The sequence below is a fragment of the Camelus dromedarius genome, chromosome 1 (genome assembly GCF_036321535.1).
Source record: "Camelus dromedarius isolate mCamDro1 chromosome 1, mCamDro1.pat, whole genome shotgun sequence".
NCBI lineage: Eukaryota > Metazoa > Chordata > Mammalia > Artiodactyla > Camelidae > Camelus > Camelus dromedarius.
In genome coordinates this window covers 82753840-82778498 of record NC_087436.1, presented here as the reverse complement: position 1 = coordinate 82778498, position 24659 = coordinate 82753840, and the positions used below count along the sequence as shown (strand labels likewise).

Below are 24659 nucleotides of genomic sequence, written 5' to 3'. Positions count from 1 at the left end.
CTTTGAGAATCTCTGTAAAAAGACAGTGACATTTCACCCTAAAGCATTGCCAAATATGAGCTGCAGCCATAAGAATAAATAAAACACAAAATTCTATACAAGCATCCTTTCCCTTAGCAGTCCATCTCCTTTTGTTTTTTATTTATTTATTTATTTTTTTAACTTTTTTTTTATTGATTTATAATCATTCCTTTTGTTTAAAAAAAAAACTATGTATAATTTATATCCAAGTATAGAAACTTTAAGAGCCTTTGTATGTCTAATAATTCCAATGAAAATGAAATTGTCCAGTATTATTAAAACAATGACATCAGTTGATAGAAATGGATTTTATAGACATATTTTTTGGCTCTGTTATAAGCCCCTACTTTTCCCTTGTGTCTTCAGAGAGAGATTGTTTAATTGAATTATTTATATAATTCAGAATAATATTAAGTTAGTATAGGAACTAGTAACAGATTCTTTAAAAGAACCAGCCAGAGTAGCAGGCTCTACTTCGAGGAATGGTATCTTGTCCGATACCATCCTGGGGCCCCAACATATATGCTCCTTTTCATTAACAGTGTACAAGAGGTAGGAACTACCTGTGGCCTGTGGACCGAATCAATTCATGGAATACTTATATTAACAGCTAACATTTACTGAAAATTACAGTGAGCCAGGCACTGTTCTAAAAATTGGACATGTATTCAGTTCATTGAGCCTTACAATAACCCTATGAAGTTAGGGGGCACTACTATTGCTGTATTATAGATCAGGACACAGACACAGAAAATCAAATAACCTGTCCCAGAATTCCCACGTGTTAAGGGGCAGAACCAAGATTAGTATCCAGACAATGCAGCTCTAGAGACAGACTCCATGCCACCTTGAATCAGTTTCTCTTCTTTAACCTTATTACAGAAAAATCTGCATGTAGCTGATTTAAAGGCAAATCATATTATTGTATTGGGCTCAACAAAATGATATTTAAAACACTAACATTTAGTTATGGATAAAGATACATGTTTATAAAGGTACATGTTTGCTAAATACACTAAGAGCTAGTGAGGTCATTTAAGTCAAGTAGCCATTAGATTTAAAAAAAAAGCCAACATAATCTTGGATCACTAATCTCTTGGTTTTGATATTAAGTAATTTGTTAACTACCACTCAGATCTTGATAATGTTGTTGGTCAAATCAAAGAGAAAGCTGCTAGCAAGCCACCAATTTTAGTTGAGCATTTCTAGAGCTTGGTAACACATTCTCTTCTAATAAAACAAAACACGAAATATTACACAGTTATGCTCAGTAGATAATACTTCCAATCTGAATTTATTTTCAAAAGCGATCGCCCTACCTGGATGGCATGCATCTTAAAAATGTAAACTATGTTATAAAGCTGTTTGCTATCAAGAACATCAAGAGAGCCAAATTACCTGGGATCTTTGACCTTCGGAATACCTGGCTTCTTTTGCAGGATTGGCACTCTCTGGGCATTTTGCTGAAATTTAAAGTTTCTTAGAGTTCCCAATGGCCAATCAGCATTGGCTCACTTAGCACTAGCAAACAATTTGTTACCAGTGCCCACAGATAACCATAGGGGGCAAAGTAATTTTAATCTAAAAATGTTTTTGTGGTGGCAAGCTGCTATCAAATGTTCCAGAAAGTGGGATAAACAGAAAATATAAATACCTCAGCTTGGTGGATCATGTTGTCAAATAATTAAAATTGATTTCAGAACTATTAATTAAGACTGGCTGAGTAACTCTCAAGTTTATAAATAGAAAACACTTCAGCTAGTCTTTCGTGTAGAAAGTTTATCATTTCAATTCTGCCAGGATGAAATTCAGCCACATTTAACAAAAATGTGTTGAGTGCCTATTATGTGACAGGCATTAGGGAAACAGCAGTGAACAAAACTGACAGGAAAAAAAAATCCGTCTTTATAGAGCTTATAATGTGGTGGGGAGACAGACAATAAACAAATTAAATAAGCGGCACAGACTAAGAAGAAAACGTATTGCAGGGAGGGGACAATAAGGAGGACTGGGCATGGGGACACTGGGTTGAAATTTTGGACAGGGAGTCCCAGGAAGGCCTTGTTGAGAGCGTGACTTTTGAGTAAAGCCCTGTAGACATATGACTTTCTAGGGGAAAAGCATTGTAGGGAGAGGGAAGAGAAAGAGAGAATGCCTGGGGACAAGAGTCTGCTGGCTTGTTCCAGAAGTGGAGAAGAGGTCAGTTTGGCTGGATGGCCTGAGGAAGGGGAATGGTAGGAAATGAGGTAAAAAAGCCACGTGATGGCAGATGGTGTAGTGCCCATGGGTCTTCACAAGCCTCCTGATTTCACCCCGAGTGAGAAGGAAGCCTTTGAAAGTCTTGGGCAAAGGGGGAACTGAAGAAGGGGCTGAGCAGGAAAAGGCAGAGATGGGCTAGGAAGCTCTTAAGGTTAATTGGATGAAGAGATGATTAGGACTGGAACCAGAAGGGATGGTGAGAAGTGGTCATGTTCTGAATGTATTTTGAAAGCAAAGCCAATAGGATTGGCTGATGCACCAGTGTGGCTGTGAGAGAAAATCAAGAATCGAGGATGGCACCAACATTTTCAGCTTGAGCAACTGGAAGAACAAAGTCGCCCTTTGGTATTGTCATGGGGGAAACTGCAGAGGTGGTTCGGGGGAAATACTGAGCATTTGGGTTTGTAGTGAATGTTATAAAACTGTCAGTTTAGGATGTTGATGCTCTCAATGAAACGAATAGCACACCCATATTGGAATAAGCTTCTCTAGGCCAGTTGTTTCGCCCTGTCTGGCTGCCAAAATCATGACTGCACTGGGTCAGGAGGTTCCATTCAGCTAAGATATTATACTACCTGGAGGGGTGACTTACATTAGAACTTTACGTGGAACATCAAGAAAAGATGATGTAAGAATTATTTTACCCATACCAAGAGATAAGAACTACCTACAGTGAAACACAATTTTAAGAGACTATAAATAGATTTAAATGTAAACTCCCAATGTCTCTTAACTTTCAAAGCAGACAAAAGCCAAACTAAAACAAACAAAACAGCCTTTGGACAGCTTTAGCTGAGAGAATGGTTTCTTTTCTAGTCCAGGCTGAATCCCTATTTTTTTTTTTTTTTTTGCTTTATTTAAATTCTGCAGATCCTCTTCTGAGTGTCTGGGGCTGGTTCTTAAAAAAACACTTGCCAGGATTAGAATTTTAGCTGTTGGGCTGGCGCCACTGCTGATTCACAACCATTCAACCATGGATTTTAGAGTATTTGAACATTGTCATTGACCATGGTGACATTTAACTCTGGTAGCTCTGGAATCAATAGACCTGGGTTAAAATACTGACTCTGCTTCTTGTTTGCTGTGGTCAGTCGCTTATGCATCTAAATTGAGCTTCTACGAGCCTCAATTTCTCCATTTGAAAATGGGAGCACAATAATAAGCTAAGCTTTCATTGAGCAATGACTATAATCCAAGTATTATTCTAAGTGTGGTACATTGACTTATTAATGTTTACAAAAACTCTATATTGTAGGTACTGTTATTATCACCCTGAATTTAGTGATGAGACATAAAGCAGTTAAGTGACCTGCTTAAGGTCTTATATCTAGCTAGTATAAAAAGCCAAAATTTATAATTAGGCAATCTGACTCTGACATGCGGTATGAAAACCACTTCACTATACTGTCTCAGAAAGCCCGCATAAACATTAAATTAACAGATTTCTTTTTAATAAAAGCAATGTCTTTATTTTTTATTTTTCATTTTTTAGTTACTATAGTTTTATTGTATTTTTTAAACATTTTTAAATTGAGTTATAGTCATTTTATGATGTGTCAAATTCCAGTGTAGAGCACAATTTCTCAGTTATACATGAACACACATATATTCATTGTCACATTTTTTTTTCGCTGTGAGCTACCACAAGATCTTGTATATATTTCCCTGTGCTATACAGTATTATCTTGTTTATCTATATTGCATATTCCTGTCAGTATCTACTAATTTTGAAATCCCAGTCTGTCCCTTCCCACCCCCCGCCCCCTTGGCAACCACAAGTTTGTATTCTATGTCTATGAATCTTAAATTAACAGATGTTTACATTTAGCCCAGTTCCTAATTCTAAATTAAATAATAAATACATAATAATTACCCATCCCATCCATTCTTCCCATCATTAAATAATAATGTGGTATTAAGATGACATCTTTTTGTATCTCCTTTCTTTATTTTCCTACCATGCCTTTTTTGTTGAAGTATAGTTGATTTACAATGTTGTGTTAGTTTCAGGTGTACAGCAAAGTGATTTAGTTTTATATACACATAGATGTATATATATTCTTTTGCAGATTCTTCTCCATTAAAGGTTATTAAAGATATTGAATAGAGCTCCCTGTGCTATACAGTAGGTCCTTGTTTATCTATTTTATACCTAGTAGTGTGTATCCGCTAATTCCAAACTCCCAATTTATCTCTCACCCCCTTTCCCCCTTTGGGAACCATAAGTTTGTTTTCTATGTCTGGGAGTCCATTTCTGTTTTGTAAATAAGTTCATTCGTATCATTACCATGTCTTCTTTTACAACTCATTTGATGAGGGGGAAAAAAAGCAATGAAGTAAAGAAAGAAATAGCAGAGTTGAAGCTTAAGAGAATACAATAGGTGATTTCTCCAGACATCACAAAAATTGATGATCAGAATTTCAGCAAAACGTAAAGGATTTGGCTGACATTGAAAAAGGCTAACAAGGAAGTGGAAGTAAAGGAAAGGCGAGGACAAGCAGCGGTGGTCAGTCAACTGTAAGACTGAACAGAAACATACGGCTATATAAGCAGCAGATGGATGTGAATACCACAGAATGCTCGTTCTAATATTCTATTAAAGCAATAAAGCAATGAGTTATTCAGGAATTTCTATAACCATTAGAAATTTTGCAGTGTTTTACAGTTTTTCACTGTTCCCTAGTATTAACTTTATACTTTTGAATGATCCAAGTAGGAGTAAGCATTTGGCATGTGCCTCGTATGTGGGGCAGCCTTAGAAAATATTGGGGTTCTTTTCATTACTACTGTATAGTTTCAGATATTTCTCAAATGTGCTTTTTCTTTGTTTTTCCTTCTTTCCAAAGAATGTTACTGTGTAAGAGATTTCTCCTTCATTTAAGTGATGGGAAAGCATTTAATTCTATCTAGGTGAAACTGTGTTCTGTGAGAGAAAATTCATAGAATATTAAGAGAAAAATTGACCTAGCAAGCAGTCCTCCCAAGGAATAAACTGGCAGTAGCTAAATATATATGCTCCCAAAGCTAAAATGAATTCAAAGCTCAAAAAATAAAAATGCAATTTGAACCTTAAATTTAGAACCTACAATTGACTAAAGTGAAAAAAAAAAAAAGAAAAAAAAAGAGACTATTCTGGCTGAACGTTTGTGAAGAAGAAACGGTGGAGAAAAAAAACAGAGAATGATCATTTGCTAAAGTCCTGTGAAGTAGAGGTGCTACCTCTCTCCTCTTAAAACTTGCCCCCTCGGTTGAGCTTAAGCTACAAAAACTCAACATAAGTTTCCTAAATGTTTTTGTAGAATAACCTTTTCTTAGGAACCAATAACCAAAGATAAAGACCAGGGTTCTGTAAAAAAAAGGTTATTTGTCCTCACACTGTTTCCATTTATTTGGAAAACAGAACAAGATAACACATAACTAGGAAGCAACAGAGAAGAGCAGGAAAAGGATCCTTGAACTTTCTTCTGGTTCTTGGTTCATGGTTCAAGAGCAGGCGTCGCCACCGATGGTGCACCGGCCTGCTTTCCTGGGCCAGGCTCACACACTGAGTTGCTCCTCAAAGAGATTTTTAGAGGAAAAGAGCCCACGAAACGTGTTTCGTTTTGTGCTGGCTTTTTCATGTCTTACCGTTCACTTGATTGCGAACAATCATATAAAATACTAGCTCACTGAGATCCTACACCGTCAGCCCAGCTATGGGACCCTCATCCAAGAGTAAGGGTTTGTGTTTTTGTTTTGTCTTGTTTTGTTTTCCTGTCGATTTCTGGAACCTCCCAGCCACCTTCTCTGTACTTGTGCTCTAGGTCCACTTGTTCTAATACACATCTTTAAAACCTCAGATTGTAGGAATACTTTTTTTCCTCCGGGATCTTGTTCCCCAATCTATTCTTAACAGTATTCGGTGACACATTTCTCTATATCATCCTAAACAGTTAGAGATAAACATATATTATGTATATATTTCCATACATTCTGGCTACCTGAAATAACTCTCTATTTTTCAATTTATACACAAAATGAATAAACACGGTTTTCCTCCTGAGTCAGTGTTGTGAATGGAAAAGAGGAGGGGCCCTTGTTGGGCAATCTCCTCGTTACCATATGGGCTCCTAAAGATTTGTCAAGGCTTAGGCATTTTGTAGAAGCATTTATTCCCTACTGGTCTCCAGGAGAGGGTCTCCAGTGGGTGTGCTCAAAGTCTTGCCCTGTTTTTAGCAGGAGAAAATGTTTCCATTTTAAATATGTTCATCCATGACTATCAGTATTCACCCTAAGATGAAAAAAGATCACTTTTAAAAACGTCGCTCACAACCAACTTTTTCATCTACCCCCAAATTATTTTTATTTTTAGGTTTTTTTTTCTCTTATGTTTGGGAATTTCAACAGAAGTACCTAAAAATTTCAGCCAGATACAGAACCACGAAGGGTCACAGAACAACATGGAACTAGCTGTGTTCATCTCTCTAGGCTCTTTGTTTACCCACTCAGCTATTACTAGCAAAGAGAAGACATGTCAATATAATTTACTTTTATTTTTATATTAGAAAGATTTCTTACTACACCTTAAAATGTAATTCAGAGGCTATAGTTAACATGTAATTATAATGATACCAGCCCTTTCCTCCAGGAAGTGGTGACATTGCTGGAATTTGCTGTAAAACATTGTTGTGTGAGGGGAAAATAATCTCTCATTCCAAACAGTGTTTTTCGGCAGTTGCGTTTTGTTTTGCAGGACCAAGCATCCTCTTAAGAGACAGAACATGGCAACATATACCAGCTAGTTGTTCACTGTATTGGACACATACAATTTTTTTTAACCTAATTGGGGCATATCTAGTCTCCTCAGTTTGTAGTTTTGAACTCGTTTTTGTCTGCATTGTTATTATTTTATTTGGGTTCTTCTCACATGACTTTCTTAATTCTCACGAACCCAGATTCTCTCTCTGCTTGTCAGTTCCTGTTCCAGTTTTCTATTGCTGTGTAACAAGCTACCTCCAAACTTAGTGGCTTAAAGCACCAGTTGATTATTTTCTCTCCAGGTTCTGTAGGGTGACTTGGCTCAGCTGTCAGGTCCTTGCTTAGGGTCGATCATGTGGGACATTCAGACGGAGCAGGTGCAGGGACGGTCTGAATACCTGGTTGGGCTGCACATCCAAGGTGGTGCTCTGGTGTTTTCCCACATGACTTCTCTCCCCAGAAGAACAGACTGGACGTCTCATATGCTGGCTCAGGACTTAAAATACTCAGTGGGTCAAAAATTCATTAACTGGATCTGTGGGTCTAATAATAAAAGTTCCCAATGCAAATTACATTCTGTTATGTTCTGTTCTTCCTTTGGAGGCCTCCCCTTTCCTGAACCTCTCCTGGGTCTCAAGAGCAGAAAGCAGACGTGTACTAAGCTTGGAATGGTTGGAGTCGTCATATTAGGCAAAGCAGACAGATCCCAAGCGGGGCAGATACAGGCTCCACACCTTGGGGGGGAAGTGGCAATGTCACATTGCAGAAGAGCTTGTGGAAGGGGAGATAGAGTTGGAGCCATCTTTGGAGAATACAGTGTGCTTGGGTTAGTCCCTGATAGCAATGTAGGTATTGAAAATTCACTAAAAATTACTTTTAAAGTGATTGGTGTCCTTATATTAGTCTGTCTCTCTCCAGAGACAGAACTGATAAGTTATATAGATAGGAAGAGATTTACTATGAGGAATTGGCTCACATGATTCTGAGGGCTGATAAGTCCCATCATCTACCATCTGCAAGCTGGAGACCCAGGAGAGCCAGAGGTATAAACCTGATCTGAATCACAAGGCCTGAGGGCCAGCGGAGCAGCTGGTGCAAATCCCAGCCCAAGGGCAGAAGACAGATGTCCCCGTTTAAGCAGCCAGGCAGGAAGCAAAAGAGGTGAAATGTCTCCTTCCTCTGCCTTTTTGTTCTTTGCAGGCCCTCAGTGGACTGGATGATGCCCACCCACCTTGCGCAGGACAACCTACTTTACTGAATCCACTGATTCAAATGCTAATCTCATCCAGGAGACCGCTAACAGACACACCCAGAAATAAAAATGTTTAATTTGGGCACCCTGTGGCCCAGCCAAGACACATGAAATTAACCATCACAGCACTGGATCTGATAACTACTCATTCTACACAGCATAAGTAATGGTTTATGTTGTGCTGTTGATTTTACATAACTGTCCTAGAATTGAGACCCAGCTTTCCCTCCACTGGCTAAGGGGTACATCCCTGACAGTCTCTGACAAATTTCAAAAGATAATTAAGATAATGAAAATATTACCTTTAAATATTATTTATTAAAAATAAATAACATTCTTGATCTGTTTAGGTCCAGGAACTGTCAGAAGCATTTTATTAAGCAGCTGCAGGAAGGAGATAATTCCCACATTGCTGTTTCAAATACCAGAAATTTTGCTGAATCTGTGGCGAGCTCACTGATAGTTTGTTTATATCCTAAGTCATTCACAAAAATTAATCAGTTCTTTATGGTTATGACTTTTTACAATCATCTAAAATGGGAGTCAGCAAACTATGGCCTGTGGGCCAAATCTGGCCCAACATCTGTTTTTGGAAATCAAGTTTTATTGGGACACAGCCATGCCCATTTATTTACATATTGTCTATGACTGCTTTTGCTGCAATGACAGATTACGGTAGTTGTGAAAGAAACCATATGGCCCGCAAAGCTAAAAATATCTACTGTCTGGTCCTTTACAGAGAAATTGGCTGGCCCATGACTGAAATTGTGAAGGTTGAATTTGTATTTTAAAAACCAGAAGGCAAGTTCTGCAAACATTGATGGAGGTCTTACAGACTTAGATGCTGGGAGTTATGAAACACAGGACAGAAAGCCTCCTGAAAAAGACCAGAACACAGGAGAATTTAATTTACATGGAACTTTCATTCTTAGAACAACAAATCAAGTTAGTGAGTTTCTAACCCACTGAGTACTTCAAAGATCTAAGGGCAAAATGTATTTACAGTTATTTGCACTTGGATAAACAAAAGGTCCAAGTGATTGCTTCATGATTTCCTTGTAATTAATATTGATTCTTGTTTTAAAGTGAGACATATTTCTCGACATTAGACTATCCTTTTCAAAAGAGTATGTTTATGTTTTTCTTGCACTTTCATTATTTCTTCTCTTCTCATTCAGAGGGATTCACTTTGCCTAGAGATGGATTTTTTTTTTTTAAATAAGAGGAATCCAAATAGAAAGAAAGTCAAAATTTGGTTTTTCTGTTCTGAAACAGGCTCTTGAAACTCTTGGCAGAAGCAATCATCTTGAAAGCCAAAGCTTTAGTTTTGCAAGGTGAAAATCTCGTTAAGGGAGGAAAGGATGTTAGAAAACCAACAGGGTCAGCCACAAAAGGGGCAAAGTATAGACTTTACGTTACAATAATAAATTGAAGAGGAAGGGGGCTATTCCGTGCTCCCCACAGATTAAATACGGCTCACCCTGGCTGCCAGCTGGGGATGACTGATTGAGGCATCATGTTGAAGGAGGTAAGGGGGACTTGAAATGAGGGGACAGGCCTCGGGTGACCACAAGGAGAGGGGCAGAGTCATCTCTCAGAAGCAGCTACCCTGTGGCCACGCTAATACTCAGAGACCATCCACCCCTGAAGTGTGGCCTGTGCAAGAAGGCCAATTAGCATACTGTTGTCTGGTGAGGACCCACAGGTCTGCCATGAATTGTCTCGCAGAAGTAACCACGTTTCATGCCCTAAGACCTTTCTTAGCCCATCTGAACTCCCCTGTATGGCCAGCCTTCCTTAAATGGTCCGGGACACTCATGAGCCTTCCAGACCTCAGTATCTGGAAGAGGCATGTAGGGGACCAGCTCCCTGACAACCTTGCCGGTTTCCATAGAGACCATATGGGCAAGAACTGAGTGCAGTCCAACCCAAGTCTTTGGCAAAATGCCTGGTAGTCGGTAGAGCACAGGACTTTCAACTACACCCACTTAGGGTTCAATCACAGACTTTTGCTCAAGTCTACCTGCTTGGCTGAGGTGGGAACTGGCGCTCCACAGCAGAATGCCCTACCACCTGTGCTGTCTGTCGCCTGCCCCTCTGGTCATGGTCTTCCCATGGGACCAGGGATACAGGGAGCAGACCTCATGCTGATCCTGCTTTTGCTTTTGCTTTTGTGTAAACTGTTTGACTCCATTTGCGCTGATGGTCCCCCTACCGGCTGTCTATGGAGTTGTGGTAAGCAAACTGAAGAGCTGCAGTCAAATCCTCGCAGCCCTGTTACAATCACGCCCTGTGTGGGGACTGCTTGACTGCTTGACAGGGAGGAGGTCTTGTCCTGTTTTGACAACAGCATGAAAGGAGATTTTCCTTGTTTACTAACAGTCTTTGTTCTCAAAGAGATCCTCCTTTGATCACCTGAGCATGACATGAAAGCGGTGGAAACATTATCTTCTTAATTAACTCTAAAGGGCAAAGAAATAAAACATTGATAGGGTTGTTACATGTTCTCTTATCCAAAATGCCCTCTTCTGATTCCTCGTTAGATTCACTTATCTTAACAGGGTGTCCTTTCTGTATGAAGAAAGAAGCTCTGAGTGGTCCCTGGGGCATGAATCCTAGGCCAGTCTCCTTTGCTCCACTTAACCAGCACTGTCATCTCAGGCAGGTTACTAATGTCTCTGTAACTCAGTGTCCTTACTTGTAAAATGGAGTTGACTTCCAGTAAGTGTAAGGATTAAATGAAGTAATATATGTAAAATGCTTAGGGACCAACCGGCATGCAGCAAGTGCATAATAAGCATTAGCTATTATACTAATGAAAATAGTGGTTCTTGAACTTGAAGGTTCTCAAACAGTCCATCTTCTGTTTCTGATTCTGAAGATCTTGGATGGAACTCCAGAATTTGCATTTCTAGCGAGTTCTCCGGTGATGCTGATGCTACAGTTTTGATGGCTACATTTCGGGCACTACTGGGTTACGATGTAATTTTCAGATAAAGAACAGAGACCCACAATCAAAGTGGCTTAAAAAAATGGAAGTTTATCTCCGGAAGTCAGATGTCGAGGGCTGGTGTGGCGCTCCTTAAAGCCAGACCTTTTGTATCGAGCTACCTTGCCATCCACAGATTGTTGTTCCACGTCGTAGATGGCTCACTGCCGTGGCTGAATTCCAGCCAGCAGGAGGGAGAAATGAGAAAAAGAGCGAGAGAATAATACTTCTCTTGAGGGAGACAAACAAGAAATGTACCCATGATGTGGCCAGAACATAAATCAAATGGACACATCTAGCTCCAAGGGAAGCGGAAGAAATTAGAATTTATTCTGTAGGCACCAGCTTAGATAAAAAACCAGGGTTCTGTTACTCAGAGAAAGAGAGGAGAACAGATATTAACAGGCACCTAGGAGCTCTGAGACACTTACAAGTTGGTTTCTGCATTTAAACGAGGACAAAAGAATTTTCTATGTGTCAGAGAACATAAATAACCAACTTCATCACCTCCACCACCCTCAACATAAGCATAGTTTATTTCACTTTTTATCTCTTCTCCATTTAAAGGGGGGAGAAGGAGTCATTTGATTCATTCTTGGGGGAAGGATTATCTTTCTCTGGGAAGAATAAAAATGTTCCCCTTTCTTTTCTAATAATCTGAATTCTTGTCAAGTTTCTTCCAGATAGGCCATCAATGGATGCTATGAGAGATTACAGAAGAGGGAGTTCTGCTGGGGAAGGTCAAAGGGAATTTGGAGCAAGAGGCCAGGGAGGCTAGCTGGCTAGAATGGCAGGAAGAGACTGGAACTCTAGTTCTAAGTAGGAAAAGTATTTCAAGAGGATGCTTCCATGCAGAAGATACGGCATGACATGGCTGAGAGAACTGGGAGGGGCAGCGTTAGGGTGCCTAGGGGCAGAGTTCAATCATAGCCCTCATCATCCCATCCCTCAGTCTTCATCCAGGAATGTCACGTTGCCTCCATCTAGGCCCTGGGGAGTTGGTGGTCCACGGGCCTCACCATCTGAGTACCCATTTGTGCTGGTGTCCAGACTAAGCTGTAAATCTTTCCTCTGCTTCCATTGCATACCCCCAAGTGAATGCCTTGGCACAGTTCTCCTTTTAAAAAGAGCCACTCCTATAAAGGAGACTCCTAGATGCTTGGAGCAATGGTAGAGAATAGTTACCATTCCACGCTCAGGGACTGAAGTAAACGAGCTCAAATCCCTGAGCTAGGATACTGGGGAGTGGATGCCCACATTACAGGTTAAAAGCAAATAATAATAATAATAATTAATAATAATAATAATAGAAAAAATTAACTGATTTTGCTATATAAAAATGAGTAACTTCAAAATATTGATAAAGTTCAGAGAGCTCAGACATCCTTCCTAAATCTAAGATTTGATGATTGTATCCTATATTGAGATAGTCTGTGACAATGTCACAGATAAACAGTACAGATTATCTATATTGCCTAATATATAGTATTTGTCATGTTGTTCCCAAGGCCTCCATCTCATCAAAAGCTTTTGCTTACAAAGATGCATTAGGACAAGGGGGAAATGTTCTGTGAGTTTCCAAAAGACAATTTTTATGGCCAGGTAATTCTGTTACAATACAATAAGTATTAAGATGGAAAAGAAGGGGCTGGAGAGGAGAGATGTGATGCGCTGAACAGCTCATAACATGTCAGACTCTGAACAGCAAGCTGCTGCATACACTCCTTATGTAGGAGATGCGGGAACAAAGAGTGGGAAAGAAAATTCATTTACTCTCAGTAGCACCATTATTCAAGCTCACCAAACTCCAGAGCTCATGCACTTGCACAATGCCAAGCAGTCTATACAGAAAGGTACACCAAAAATATCAGAGGATCTTTGCTTTGAAAATTTTCTTTAGAGCTCAAGTCATAAAACACAGCTGGTATAGAAACACAGCTGGCATAGAAAATTGTGATAGAGGACGAGGCTTATTTTTCAGCAATGTTCTCATCATTAGAGACTTCCTGCCCACTCCTGGCTCAACGTCCATTCCTGATGAATATATACGCTAATGGTCAAGAGAACAGATTCTAAAGCCAGTCTGCCTCTGTTTTAACCTCAGCTTTGCTGTTGTGACCTGGTGCCAGCTGCTTAACCTCTTCATGCCTTGGTCCCTTCATCAATAACATGGAGAATAATAGTACCTACCTGACAGAGTTTTGTGAGGATTAAATGAGTTAGCAATAAGTGACATTGTTGGAATACCTGGGAAATTTTTAGTAAGGACTGTATATTAGAAAATATTATCCTATTTATGTGAAATTTCTTGAGAATGAGAATGATATGGTGGCTCTGTAGGAGAATTCCTTGTTCTAATGCTAAGTGCTGAAGTATTGAGGGGTGAAGCATTGTGATGCCACGATGTCTTCAATCATTAATGGTTTGGCAAAGAAGTAGATGAAGATGAAGAGAGGCACACAGAAATGGAAAGTGATCATGTAAATACGGCAAAAGGTTCACCACAGGTGAATCTACATGCTCACATCCTCATCTTCTAACTTTCCTGAAGGCTTGGTATTTTTCAAAGTAAAAAGTTAGGAGATGATGAGTTGATGTGTATGTGTAAGAGTTTTCTACCCCATCCCATCTCTCTTCCACCTAAAACCAAATCAAATAGGAGTAGGGTTGCCAGGTATACCACAGGACATTCAGTCAAACTTGAATTTTAGGCAGTGAATCCTTAATTTAGCAGAAATATGTCCCCAATACTTCACAAAGGCCAGATACTGCATGGAGCATATGTATACTAAAACATTATTCATTGTTTATCTGAGATTCAAACTTCACTAGGCATCCTACATTTTTATTTGTCAAATTTGGCAACGCCAATAAAAGCCATTTATTCCCCCAATATGTATGGTGGACCCAGCCCACAAGCATGTCAAAATCTTAGTTATGTTGACCTATCCATGAGGAAATGGCTCAGTCCTTCTGAGTTTTAAACCGTAGTGGAAATAAGCTTCCATCCTTTAGCTGAATTGTCCTCCCACTGGTCTCACCTTTTTCAGTTCTAAATCTCTCATTTTTCTTCTTAATTATAACACATTTGAAGGATTGCATTTTTATTTGTGATAAAACCCATTGATAGAATATACATACAGGTCACATAAAAATACATGAGGATGATTATTAAACCTAATATACAGTGATGGTTAGGTAACGCGATTAAAGAACTACACATTTATTGTATACAGTGTTACTAATAATGTCAGTGAATCTCTTCTAAGAAGCACTTCTTGCACAAAGAGTATGTTTTAGCAGTTAGTGCAAACACATTAAAATACTATTTATAGAACTACAACCTCAAAACATTCAGTCTCACTCGGTCTCATGCACTGGTTTACCACTTGACCAACGACCCTGATTTACAACCTTTCAATAACATACCAGGGAAAAGCAACAGGAAGCCCATCACCTGCAGAAGCAACTGCAGAGAGCCACTTTGGAACAGCAGCACCATTCCACGTTATAATATGCACATTTGTTGTATTGCACCTTCCTGAGTTGAACTTGGAAAACGGTAGCCACGCATGACGCCAGCGCGGGTGAGTCCGCCCCGGTCTGGGCCCTCACTGGTGGTAGGAGTAATCTTGACCGTCATAGCTGTCGTAGCCACGCCCTTTGTAGTAGCTGTACTCATCCTCATAGGCTCGGAAATTGTCCCCACGTGGGTCCCCATTCTCATTTTCGTAGATTTCATATCCAGTGTCATACTCACTGGTGCCTGTTTGTTCGTACTCCTCGTATCCCGGGGTGGTGGTTTTCCCAGCTGGGGGCGGGGTGGTCCCATGGACCTCCCCGGGTGGAGGCGTAGGCACAAACCTGCCATTTGGAGAGGTGGTGACCTTAGAGCCACCGTTGCCCTGCCCTCCAGCCACTGTGGTTCCTTTGGCGCTGGCATCAGTGACGCCCTCTTCCTCTCCACGGTCCCCACCGCTGCTGCCGTTGCCAGAGTCCACCTCTGTGCTGTTGGTGCTGGTGCCGTTGGTGACTTGCTCATTATCGTCCACTTCTGCTTCATTTTCTTCGTTTTCATTTTCTTCCTCTTCCTCCTCTTCTTCATCACTTTCCTCCTCTTTTGTAGCCTTCTTTCCTATATTCCCAGCCTGTAAGAAAAAGTTTGAAAGAATCCAAATCTAGGTGTGTAAAACAGAGAACTTAAGGCCATACTTTGTCCAACACAGGCTGTGCTGTCAGCCTTGCTCTATGTGGACTTTTGAACTGAAGCCGATTAAACTTACAAAAGAATTAGTGGGGGAAGGGGGGTTAAAAATTCTGAATCAGTGCCGTTATCATTGGGTTTTGGCAGAGAGAAAGAAACCTGGTAAGTACGTCTTCTCTGTGGGAGATGCTTTCTATAGCTTTGCTGCTCACTTTCTCTGTCTCGGAATCCTCTCCCCTGACATGCAATGGCATCTCTCGGGACCTTATATCCTTTGCTACAGTGCTCGTCCTTAGTGTTCTGTGATAGTGCTGAAAGTCAGTGTAACAACATGGGGAGAGGACTTGCCTGGAAGAAGATCTTTCTTATTTGTAAATAAGGGCGTTGTACCTGTTCTTACTTTTTCACGAATTAACGAAGATAGTATAAAATACTCTGTGTATAGTGTCAGGATAACCTCAGACTTCAGTAAAGAAATGAGGTCAGATTCAACATTTTGGAGGAGTTGTTACCTTCTTGGGAAGTTGGATGCCAGCCAGACCTATATTCCCAGTTCCAGGTGTGATCTCCTCTCCATAGCCAAGCGTGGTAGTGGAAAGGGTGGCGTTCTCAGCCTCAGAATCTTCGTCTTCATTTGCATCAGAATCTTCATTCTCTTCATTGTTTTCTTCCTCATTTGAAGTCTCCTGGGGGAAATGTCCAGAGCAAGAAAAGTTATTTTAGCCAGAAGATAACTCAAGATTTGCTGGAATCATGAACCATTACTGGAAAAATGCTCCATATCCCTCAGCCAGTTTCTCACCCGATGTTACAATTCTGCTTCCTCTTACGCCGTTTGCACCTTTCACTTCTCAGAACTCAGTTCCGTTTTCTCATCGTATTTACTTCACTGTAGTGTGTTTTAGATATTTCTAAGTTGTATTTAATCATTTCAAAAATATTTGTGTAATAGTTTCAGCGTATCTGACTGTATGGTGTCATACCATACATGGCTTAGGCCCTTGAAGTCTTGTGAATAACTACATGACATGATAGTACGTTAATTATTGTATTTGCTGACAAATCAGCTGAGAACTTTATACCTATTTTTTATTCCTTTTAGCAGCCTTGTAAGGTAGAATTATTACTCACACTCTTTAGAAAAGGAAAGTGAACTCAGATAAGTTAAATAACGTGTTCAAAGTCTCATACTAAGTGATGAAACTGTATCTTTCTAACTAAAAAAAGGTGAGCCTTTCTATTACACCAGGACAGTTTCTATGATGTTTAGGATTTATGTGAATTGTCTACACTACACCTAGGCTATTTTTTCAGGAAGGGATTTTTTATAGAAACCCCTGTCTTCAAACAAATTGATTGCATGTCTTATTTTCTACCAAAAAGAAGTGAATGTATTTCATTTATTTTCAGGAGCTTTTAAAGAAAAAAAAAGATATATTAAATTCAAAATCCATCTGCCGATATATAAGCCAGTTCTGTGCTGTGTGAAGTATTCAAAAGATTTCAGGCATTTGACATACAATTTTTCTGTGCAATGAAGAAACTAAACACATCAAGAAATCCTTAGTGATATTATTATGTTATTGCATGAAGATTTTTTAAAAAAAATTACCACTCCTCAACTGAATGTTACTATCATCTTTAACATTTTATTCTTTTGCCTTTACTCCATGTTGTTAGGCAATTGTTGATTGAATTAATTTCCCAATGTAATTCATTGCTAATATTTAAAGTCAGGAATTCATACAAAGAATTTACTTACTTTAAATGAGTACTAGAAAGTTGAATTTATTTCAGTGTACTTTTAAAGGATTGTGATGTTAGGATAACTTTAAACTAGGCAGCCTATATTTTAAGACTTTAAAAACAAACAAAACCCAGATTTAGCCTACCTTATTACTAAAACAAAGTAACTAAAGAAGACTGTGTTTGTTTCTCTAGGTTTGTAATTCCACTGTTTTCAATGAACTCTTGGGAGTAGTAGAGTCCACCCCAAAACAGTCTCCAAGCTAATTGTGTCAAATATCCCACAAACACCATACTGTTTATTTGTTTTTTTCATGTTTATATGCTTTAGTCCAACAGGCTAACCTTTTCGGGGGAGAAGGCAGAAAGATGCTTAGAGAAGGAGAAGATACAGGCTGGGACCTGCGCTCTTACTCCATGAAAAACCTGAAGTCCAATGGGATAAATGACTTGGATGAGGTCAAAGAGATGGCAGTTCATTTGCGGCTGAGTCATGACTGCAGTCCTGAACTCCCAACTAATAGGATTCTACGTTTTCTCCTATGACACCCTCTCTTGTCCTAGTACTTTATTTAATGATGTCCTGCTGCAGTGAGTTAAAAAGGAAAATAGGTCAGTCTTTTGATGGGTATTAGGCCTTATATATCTTTTTGAATAGACAAATAATGTGTGCTTAGAAAGTGTTATTAGCCCCCTAGAATGGCTAAAAATACTGAAAGGAACAAGCGTTGGTGAGAATGCAGAGCCACCGTAAGGCGCGTATGCAGACGTTGGGAGTTTACATCAGTGTATCAGCTTTGGGAAACTGTTTGGTCGCATCTCGTCAGGTTGAACATAAGCAGACTGTTTGAAGTGTGGACATTTCATATGTTCACCAAGAAGGAGGACTAGAATGTTCACAGAAGTGCTTTTCTGTCATAGCCCAGACCTGAAAACTCCCCAGATGCCCATCAACAGAAGAATAACACATTGTGGTACATTTGCATAATAAAACACTCACAATGAGAATGAACGATTTACAGCTATAGAACCAAATGGGTCAACCGCTGAAGCTGAGAGTGGAAGAGGCCACACGCAGAAGAGTAGGCGCTGTGCGATTCCATGTATAACACAAAAAGAGTCAAGAGCAATCTACATTTTAGGAGTCAACATAGCAGTTGCCTGTGGTGGAGATGGTTAATGAATGCAATGGAGCACAAAGCATGTGCTGCTTTTTTTATACGGGGGCCGGTTACTCTTGAGTGTTCAATTTTTGAAATTTCAGTCATCTGTACACTTATGATAATTGTGTTATTAGGTACATTATATTTCAATAAAAGTTTTTAAAAAGTGAAACTGAATAATTTAGGAGTAGGAAAAATGTATTATCTTTAAATAGAAAATATGCCTAAGCACCTTCTCATGGGACTATAATTCTTAGGGACTCTATTTAACCTGAATTGCCAATGAAATTTTAGGGAAGAAATGGTGAAACAGAGAGGTTTTAAACTCTCTTCAGGATGGGCAATTCCCAGTTTTATTCATTTGGTTTTCTGTTATCACTTTGAATAAATGGTCTTTGGAGCATTTAATAAGTGCCCTCTGAAGTTTCAAAACCAAACCAGCAAACATTTACTGGGCACTATATGTGTACAAGAAACTGGGCGAGGCAGTGAGGGTACAGCACTGCTCCTCCTCAAAGCAGGGATTGTAACCCGAGGTCTCTAGTCTCCTGGGTCATGCAGTTTGCAGATGAGTGCTGGGAGGACCATAAATGTTCAGAGATTGTTGGCAAAATATTAAGTATGTGGGATTTCATCAGAGTCCACCATCACAACAAATGAAGAACCAGTGCCAAAAGGTACGCAGTCTAGTTGGGAAGTCTAGCTGGCAAGGCAATTTTGCAGTCATTGTACGGCAAACAGCTGTAGTGAAATGGATTACCCTAGTTTAGCTCTTGAGTAAGATTATTATGTGGAACTCCAGGCAAAATTTTGTGGGATTTAGTAGGTGGCATTTTTCTTGGTACTGACAACATTCTTGTAAGGTCTTCCTTTAAAAGCTATTGGGGTAAATTATGGTACTGAAAATGTTACTAAAAGTAACATAAAATGGTTTTTAAAAATATCAAACTAATTATTTGTCACTTTTAAACTTCCCACACCACTTTGTTTTCAGGACAGTAGACGTTTACCCATGATCCATTTGGACTGTCATTGTCCCTTCATAAATAGCATCTAAGAATACCTGAATTTAGAAGGTTCCTAAACCAGTGGGTGGCTATAATTGACTATCCAGAAAAATGTACCTAATTAGTATGTTTCCATGGGCAAGAGTGTCAGTTATAAACACGTTAGCACCATTTCCAAGTTATATGGATGAATTTTAGCCACAAACGACACTAATTTGTAGCACTGTATAGTAAGGTATCTGTACATCTTGATTATTTCCATTTCTATGAAAACATGAATTTTATTATTAGGCAAAAAGACATGAAATTCCAATTAGGAAGAACAAGTAGAAAAGAACTACTTTATGAGTCCAGAAAGGCGGATGAATCACAATAACATTGTAGAGGATGTAAGATTAGCTTTCATATACTACCCACTTATTAAATTGAATTTTTCAAGTTTAGTCCTTAAAACAAGTATTGCGCTGAGTTTAGGATTATTGTGTATTTGTCTTTTACTATCATGCTCAATCCACCTAAATATAAATAACACTTCTTTTTTTGATCAGAATTTATATTTCTTCCACTTAAAATAGAGACACTTTTGTATTTGTGTACCACGAACAGGTAACTTTAACCCCAAACTGCAATAGTGTTTTAAACAGGTCATTTTAGTTAGTTTTAATTTAAATAACATTCCATTTGTCCAAAATAGAAGACTGTGGGCAGTTGGTAAGCTGGCGATGGTTATTTGCTGAGTCTGGAGTACAGGAGACTAGTTTCCTATTTGTTTTTTGTGCAGCCTGGTTATGAAAAAACCTGCAGAAATTCCTTACCTCTTCTTCCTCCTCTTCTGAGCTATCACCATCTCCGTTTTCTTCAGATGAGTCACTGCTGCTCTAAAAAAATATGTATACATGAATCCATATGTGTATGAATATATATGTACATACATTTATTTACTTAGGATAGTCCTCATGCTGCTGTGAGAAAGATATGAGGGGATTGGACATAAATAAAATGAGGTTAGAGAGAAGGGCATCTTACAGTGATCAAGATATGCATTGAAATGCTCCATTTTCAACCTCGAAAGCATTAACAATATGTTGAAACATATTCTATGTGAAAACTAGAGCAATGAATCACAGTGTGGCTTAGCTCTGAGAGAACAAGAGGATTATCTGGTCCAATTTCTTGATTTTACAGAGAAGGAATCTGAAATCCACAATAGTTGTGACTTCTCCAATCAGTTCAAGACAAATCTTGGGCTAAGACATAGATCTCATTGTTTTATTTTCTTTATGATTATATGAATGAAGTGAGGACTAAGCTTATCATAAAATATAAGTTGTTACTGGATGATTTTCTTAAATAATGAGTTCTCCTGGTGAACTTAAATTGGAATTTGACTTGAAATTAAATTTGCGTGTAATTTTTAGTATATTTTAATCTAATTAAAGCTAATCCCTCAATGAAGTGTATGTGTGTGTGTGTATATATATATAGTTATATAAGAGGAAAATTCATCTACTCACATAAGAAATGTATGAGTACTATTTCTCTAAAAAGCTCAATATTGAATGAGAATAAATTAAAGTCTGTATATAAAAATAAAATTGTAAGTTAATGAACTTTGCTACTTTTTAAAAGGAAATGTATATCTAAACATCTGTTATCTGAGCCTTTAAGACAGTAGTGGAGATGCTTCATCTGTCCCAATGTTGGCCCAAATTAGATTTTCCTTCCTTTTCTGCAACCACTTCTTAATGACACTAAGTATACAAGTAGATACCCAACTTAAGATTCTGTCATTTTCTGTCCTGCAGATTTATCTTTGATTCTGGTGACTCATTTAAGTACCCTGGATCTTAGAAAATACAACTGCAGAAGGACCTTAGGGTCAGAGATCAGAGAAAACACTTCTGTCCCAACCCTGCTCAGGGCTCCCCGCCTTGGGCTCATTCTTCAGGTGGCCACACCATCCGCCCAGGGAAAGGGAATGCTTGTGCCCTGGAGCCAAGAATAACCTTGGGTGGAAAAGAGAATAATTAGACCTGCTCTTCCACTGCCAAGACCTTAATGGTTGTGCCTTCCCTAGCCCAGAGGTGAATAAAGCATAAGGTTCTGTTGGAACTGCTTCTATTTGTTTGGATAAAATATGAATTTTAAAGCCAATGAAGCTTAATGCATTTTGGGGTGAGAATTTGGGCACTAAATACTTAACAAGGCTTAAGAAAATAAATAATAAAGAGCTATGGAAACATAAAAGTAGACACATAAGGGGAGAAACCTTAGAAATCAAACTTTGTAAAGTAAGACAACAGATCATAAACACTAGATCAGACTGTTGGATTGGGAGATATGTGTTATTGGATTCTACCTGAAAACAGCTCTCTTATTTACAGATTCTACATTGGTTGAGGTAGACCTGTCTGCATATGATCTGTGGAAATTTTGTGTATTAAAGATCTCCTCAAGAATCTGTGAGCTTTGGGTCTATCAGTAAGGAAAAATATAACTTCTCCTAATATCCTTTCTCTACAGACATTTGCACTGGGCCACACATCTGTATCTATAAAAGTTTCTAGGTGGGAATATCTCTAAGTATATGATATTTTAGAAAAGTTGAGGGGGTAATCAGAAACTTAAATTTATTGTCATTTCCATTTCGTTTAAGAAAGACAACAAAGCTTCAAATGAGCACTGTTTATTTGTGGGCAAACCAAGGAATGGAAGGCAATTCTGAAAGCCCCCAACCTTTGTATCATTTGTGCTCATATTTCTGTGGCCACACACATTCCCCATAATTATTATGGTGCTAGAAATACTTTAAGATGATCATTTCCTATCACTGTATGAGTTAGAGATGGGTTAGCCCAACATATGGTAAGATGCTATGCCAAGCCACTGTGCTGAGGCACCGTTTTCAGCATCCTGACTGCTTTTCATGTCTCAGGAGTCCTGGGTCAGATGGTGCATAATTGGTGCCCTGAACCCAAACTATGTAGTAATAAAAATAGCACAATTCTGGCTTGTTGTCTATTTAAGATCAGCACCACACCCTCCAGTTTTCAGAACCCTCTTCACAGGTAACCCAGTAAAAACAGAAACTCTTATTTTTAGTGTGTAGTTATTTTTTGTTTGTTTGTTTACAAATTTTGAGGATGTTTTGCCTTTCTCACAAGCTTTTCAGTTCACTTCATGAATTTCTCTCTTTCCTGTGCAGTTCTCGAGTGACATTTTCACTAGAGTAATGCTCCAACACGTGATGTATTGTTCTAGTGAACCACACAAGTCAAAGTCTGGGAAAATCTTCAGCAAGCCATTGATTGTCAGGAATTTTTATTTTAATGGTGTCTGCTGTTCATGAGTCAATTTTTTCTTCTTAAGTCCCTCTTAAAGGACTCTAAATTATTCAGTGTGAAATAGCTATATGACAGTAAAACAGCTATATGACAACTATAGTATGGCAGTTAGTGGCCTTATCACTGACCTAATTGTTAACTATTGATAAAATTGTCCACTTTTGTTGGTGAATTAGCCAAAAATACCTAAACTCAGTGTGCTATGGTGTTTGCTTTAATTATATCATTCTAGCCTGAACCCAAATGAGTTTGCTGTGTGTGTGTGTACCTCTGCTTTAAAAGAAAACTTAGGAATACATTTTATTTTATTATATTAAAAACAAACTGTTTATAGTAGGTGATCTTCCTGGCTGAATTTTAGTGAGAGTTGAATTTAGGTGTTTCATACTTAAATTTGATTCCCTTTTAATTGTAATGGGTGGGAAGGAAAATTAATTTTTATACTTACCTGAACTGGAAATCGTTTTAGAGGAGGATAAAAGTAGGCATGCTTGTAAAGATAATATCGGGGCCGGTACTTAAAGACCTGCATAAACACAATAAATGATAGATTCATGTTTCATGTGCAGTAAATCTAGGTAAATGTAGTCAAGCCAAGGAAGTATGTAAAAAATGAATTACCCCATTTTCTTCAGAATCCTCTAATTTGGCTCTTTGATGCAAATTTTTCATCTGTTTAAAAGAGCATTTAATTATTACATATTCTCTCTTAAATATAGAAAGACAAAATTGGAAATAACTCTATGTTTTTTTAATAAAGAACTTACTGAGAAAGCACAGGCCATTCCCAAAATGCTGAGCAAAATTAAAGCCGTCTTCATCTTGGTGATTGCTTCTGGAATTAATGAGGTGGTAAAATTAATGCGTAAAACTAAGAGTGTAACTTTTTTGCTCATACTAGGAGATGAAGTATTTAATTTATTTTCATTTTTGTCCAGTTATGGTTTTGACTAATTAGAAAAAATTTCTGCTTTTGCTCTAGCATTTTTCCTTCTATTTGAGTGGTGGAAGGCTGACTTTACCCATCTATTTGAATAATGGTGAGTTCCATATTTGGTTTTAACCTCTCCACTCTGACTTGTCAGTGGAAGGCCATTTCGTCACTGCCAGGGGCTTGAGTGCTTTGAATCCTTCACAGTAGGGCAAGGAGGTCTCCTAATATCATTGACACGGGAACATCAGCAGTGTGGTCATGTCATCTGTTTGTTTTGTTTACACGAAAAACGAAGCAAAAACTGAATACATTCAAATGATAGCTTTTATGCTGATTATCCTAGAGGCAGTTTCCAGCTTCTATATAGCTTTTGAACTAAAAATTCATTTGTAAAGTGGAGACTAGGTGCCATTATCCAATGAATATCTTAGAATACTTGATATTGTTTAAGTGTGTGCAAAGATCCATGATATATGAAATATTATTCTCATAACGTGGTACCCAGTATCCATGTTTAAGGATGACTCTGTGAGACAAGATATCAGAGTTCATCTTGGGGTACTAGAGGCAAATGCCCTCAAGTTACATTGTTCTCCAGCTCCATTTAAGCTTTCCATCATAAGTGGGGGAGATTTTTGTGGAATGAATGTGGGGCTTTCCAAGGTCAGGGTTGGAGCCATGATGGAGACTTCAGTTCTACGGAAGAATTAAAGATGCCGCTCTCAGAATAGGAAAAGTTTGTGGTCATTCCTGGGGTTTGAGCCTTCAAAGATCTCAGCTCCACATAGATTCCTCAGAGGTAAAAGGAGAGCGATAGGAAAGCCTATCTTAATTTTATTCCCTTTGATGAAATCCTATTTGAATAGAAGTTGAACAAATGTAGCTGAAAGCCGCTAACACCCAGCACTTGCATTGAGAAACACATTTAACTGAGAGCACTCTCTCCTCCAGAGTGACAGCTTTGGCAACGTTTTAGAAGCACTATTTCCCCATAAACATACT

At 38.7% G+C, this 24659-nt stretch overlaps 1 protein-coding gene across 1 annotated transcript; it reads right to left on the bottom strand.

The window, feature by feature from the left end:
- Nucleotides 1-14790: 14790 nt before the first annotated feature.
- IBSP (integrin binding sialoprotein) lies at nt 14791-23621 on the bottom strand. Its single transcript, XM_010983106.3, has 6 exons — nt 23491-23621; nt 23345-23395; nt 23172-23249; nt 20195-20257; nt 15976-16149; nt 14791-15407 (listed from the first exon to the last, which is right to left on the bottom strand). The coding sequence occupies exons 1-6, from the start codon at nt 23617-23619 to the stop codon at nt 14871-14873; spliced, it is 1032 nt and encodes a 343-aa protein (XP_010981408.2). The 5' UTR covers nt 23620-23621; the 3' UTR covers nt 14791-14870.
- Between the last annotated feature and the right edge of the window lie 1038 nt (nt 23622-24659).

Bases quoted from the DNA above. Each gene is read 5' to 3' on its own strand.
- IBSP (XM_010983106.3), bottom strand. From the start codon at position 23,619: ATGAGCAAAAAAGTTACACTCTTAGTTTTACGCATTAATTTTACCACC. The intron at 23,396-23,490 runs GTAAGTTCTTTA...TCTTTTAAACAG, and splicing joins GAATGGCCTGTGCTTTCTCA to ATGAAAAATTTGCATCAAAG. The intron at 23,250-23,344 runs GTAATTCATTTT...GTGTTTATGCAG, and splicing joins AGGATTCTGAAGAAAATGGG to GTCTTTAAGTACCGGCCCCG.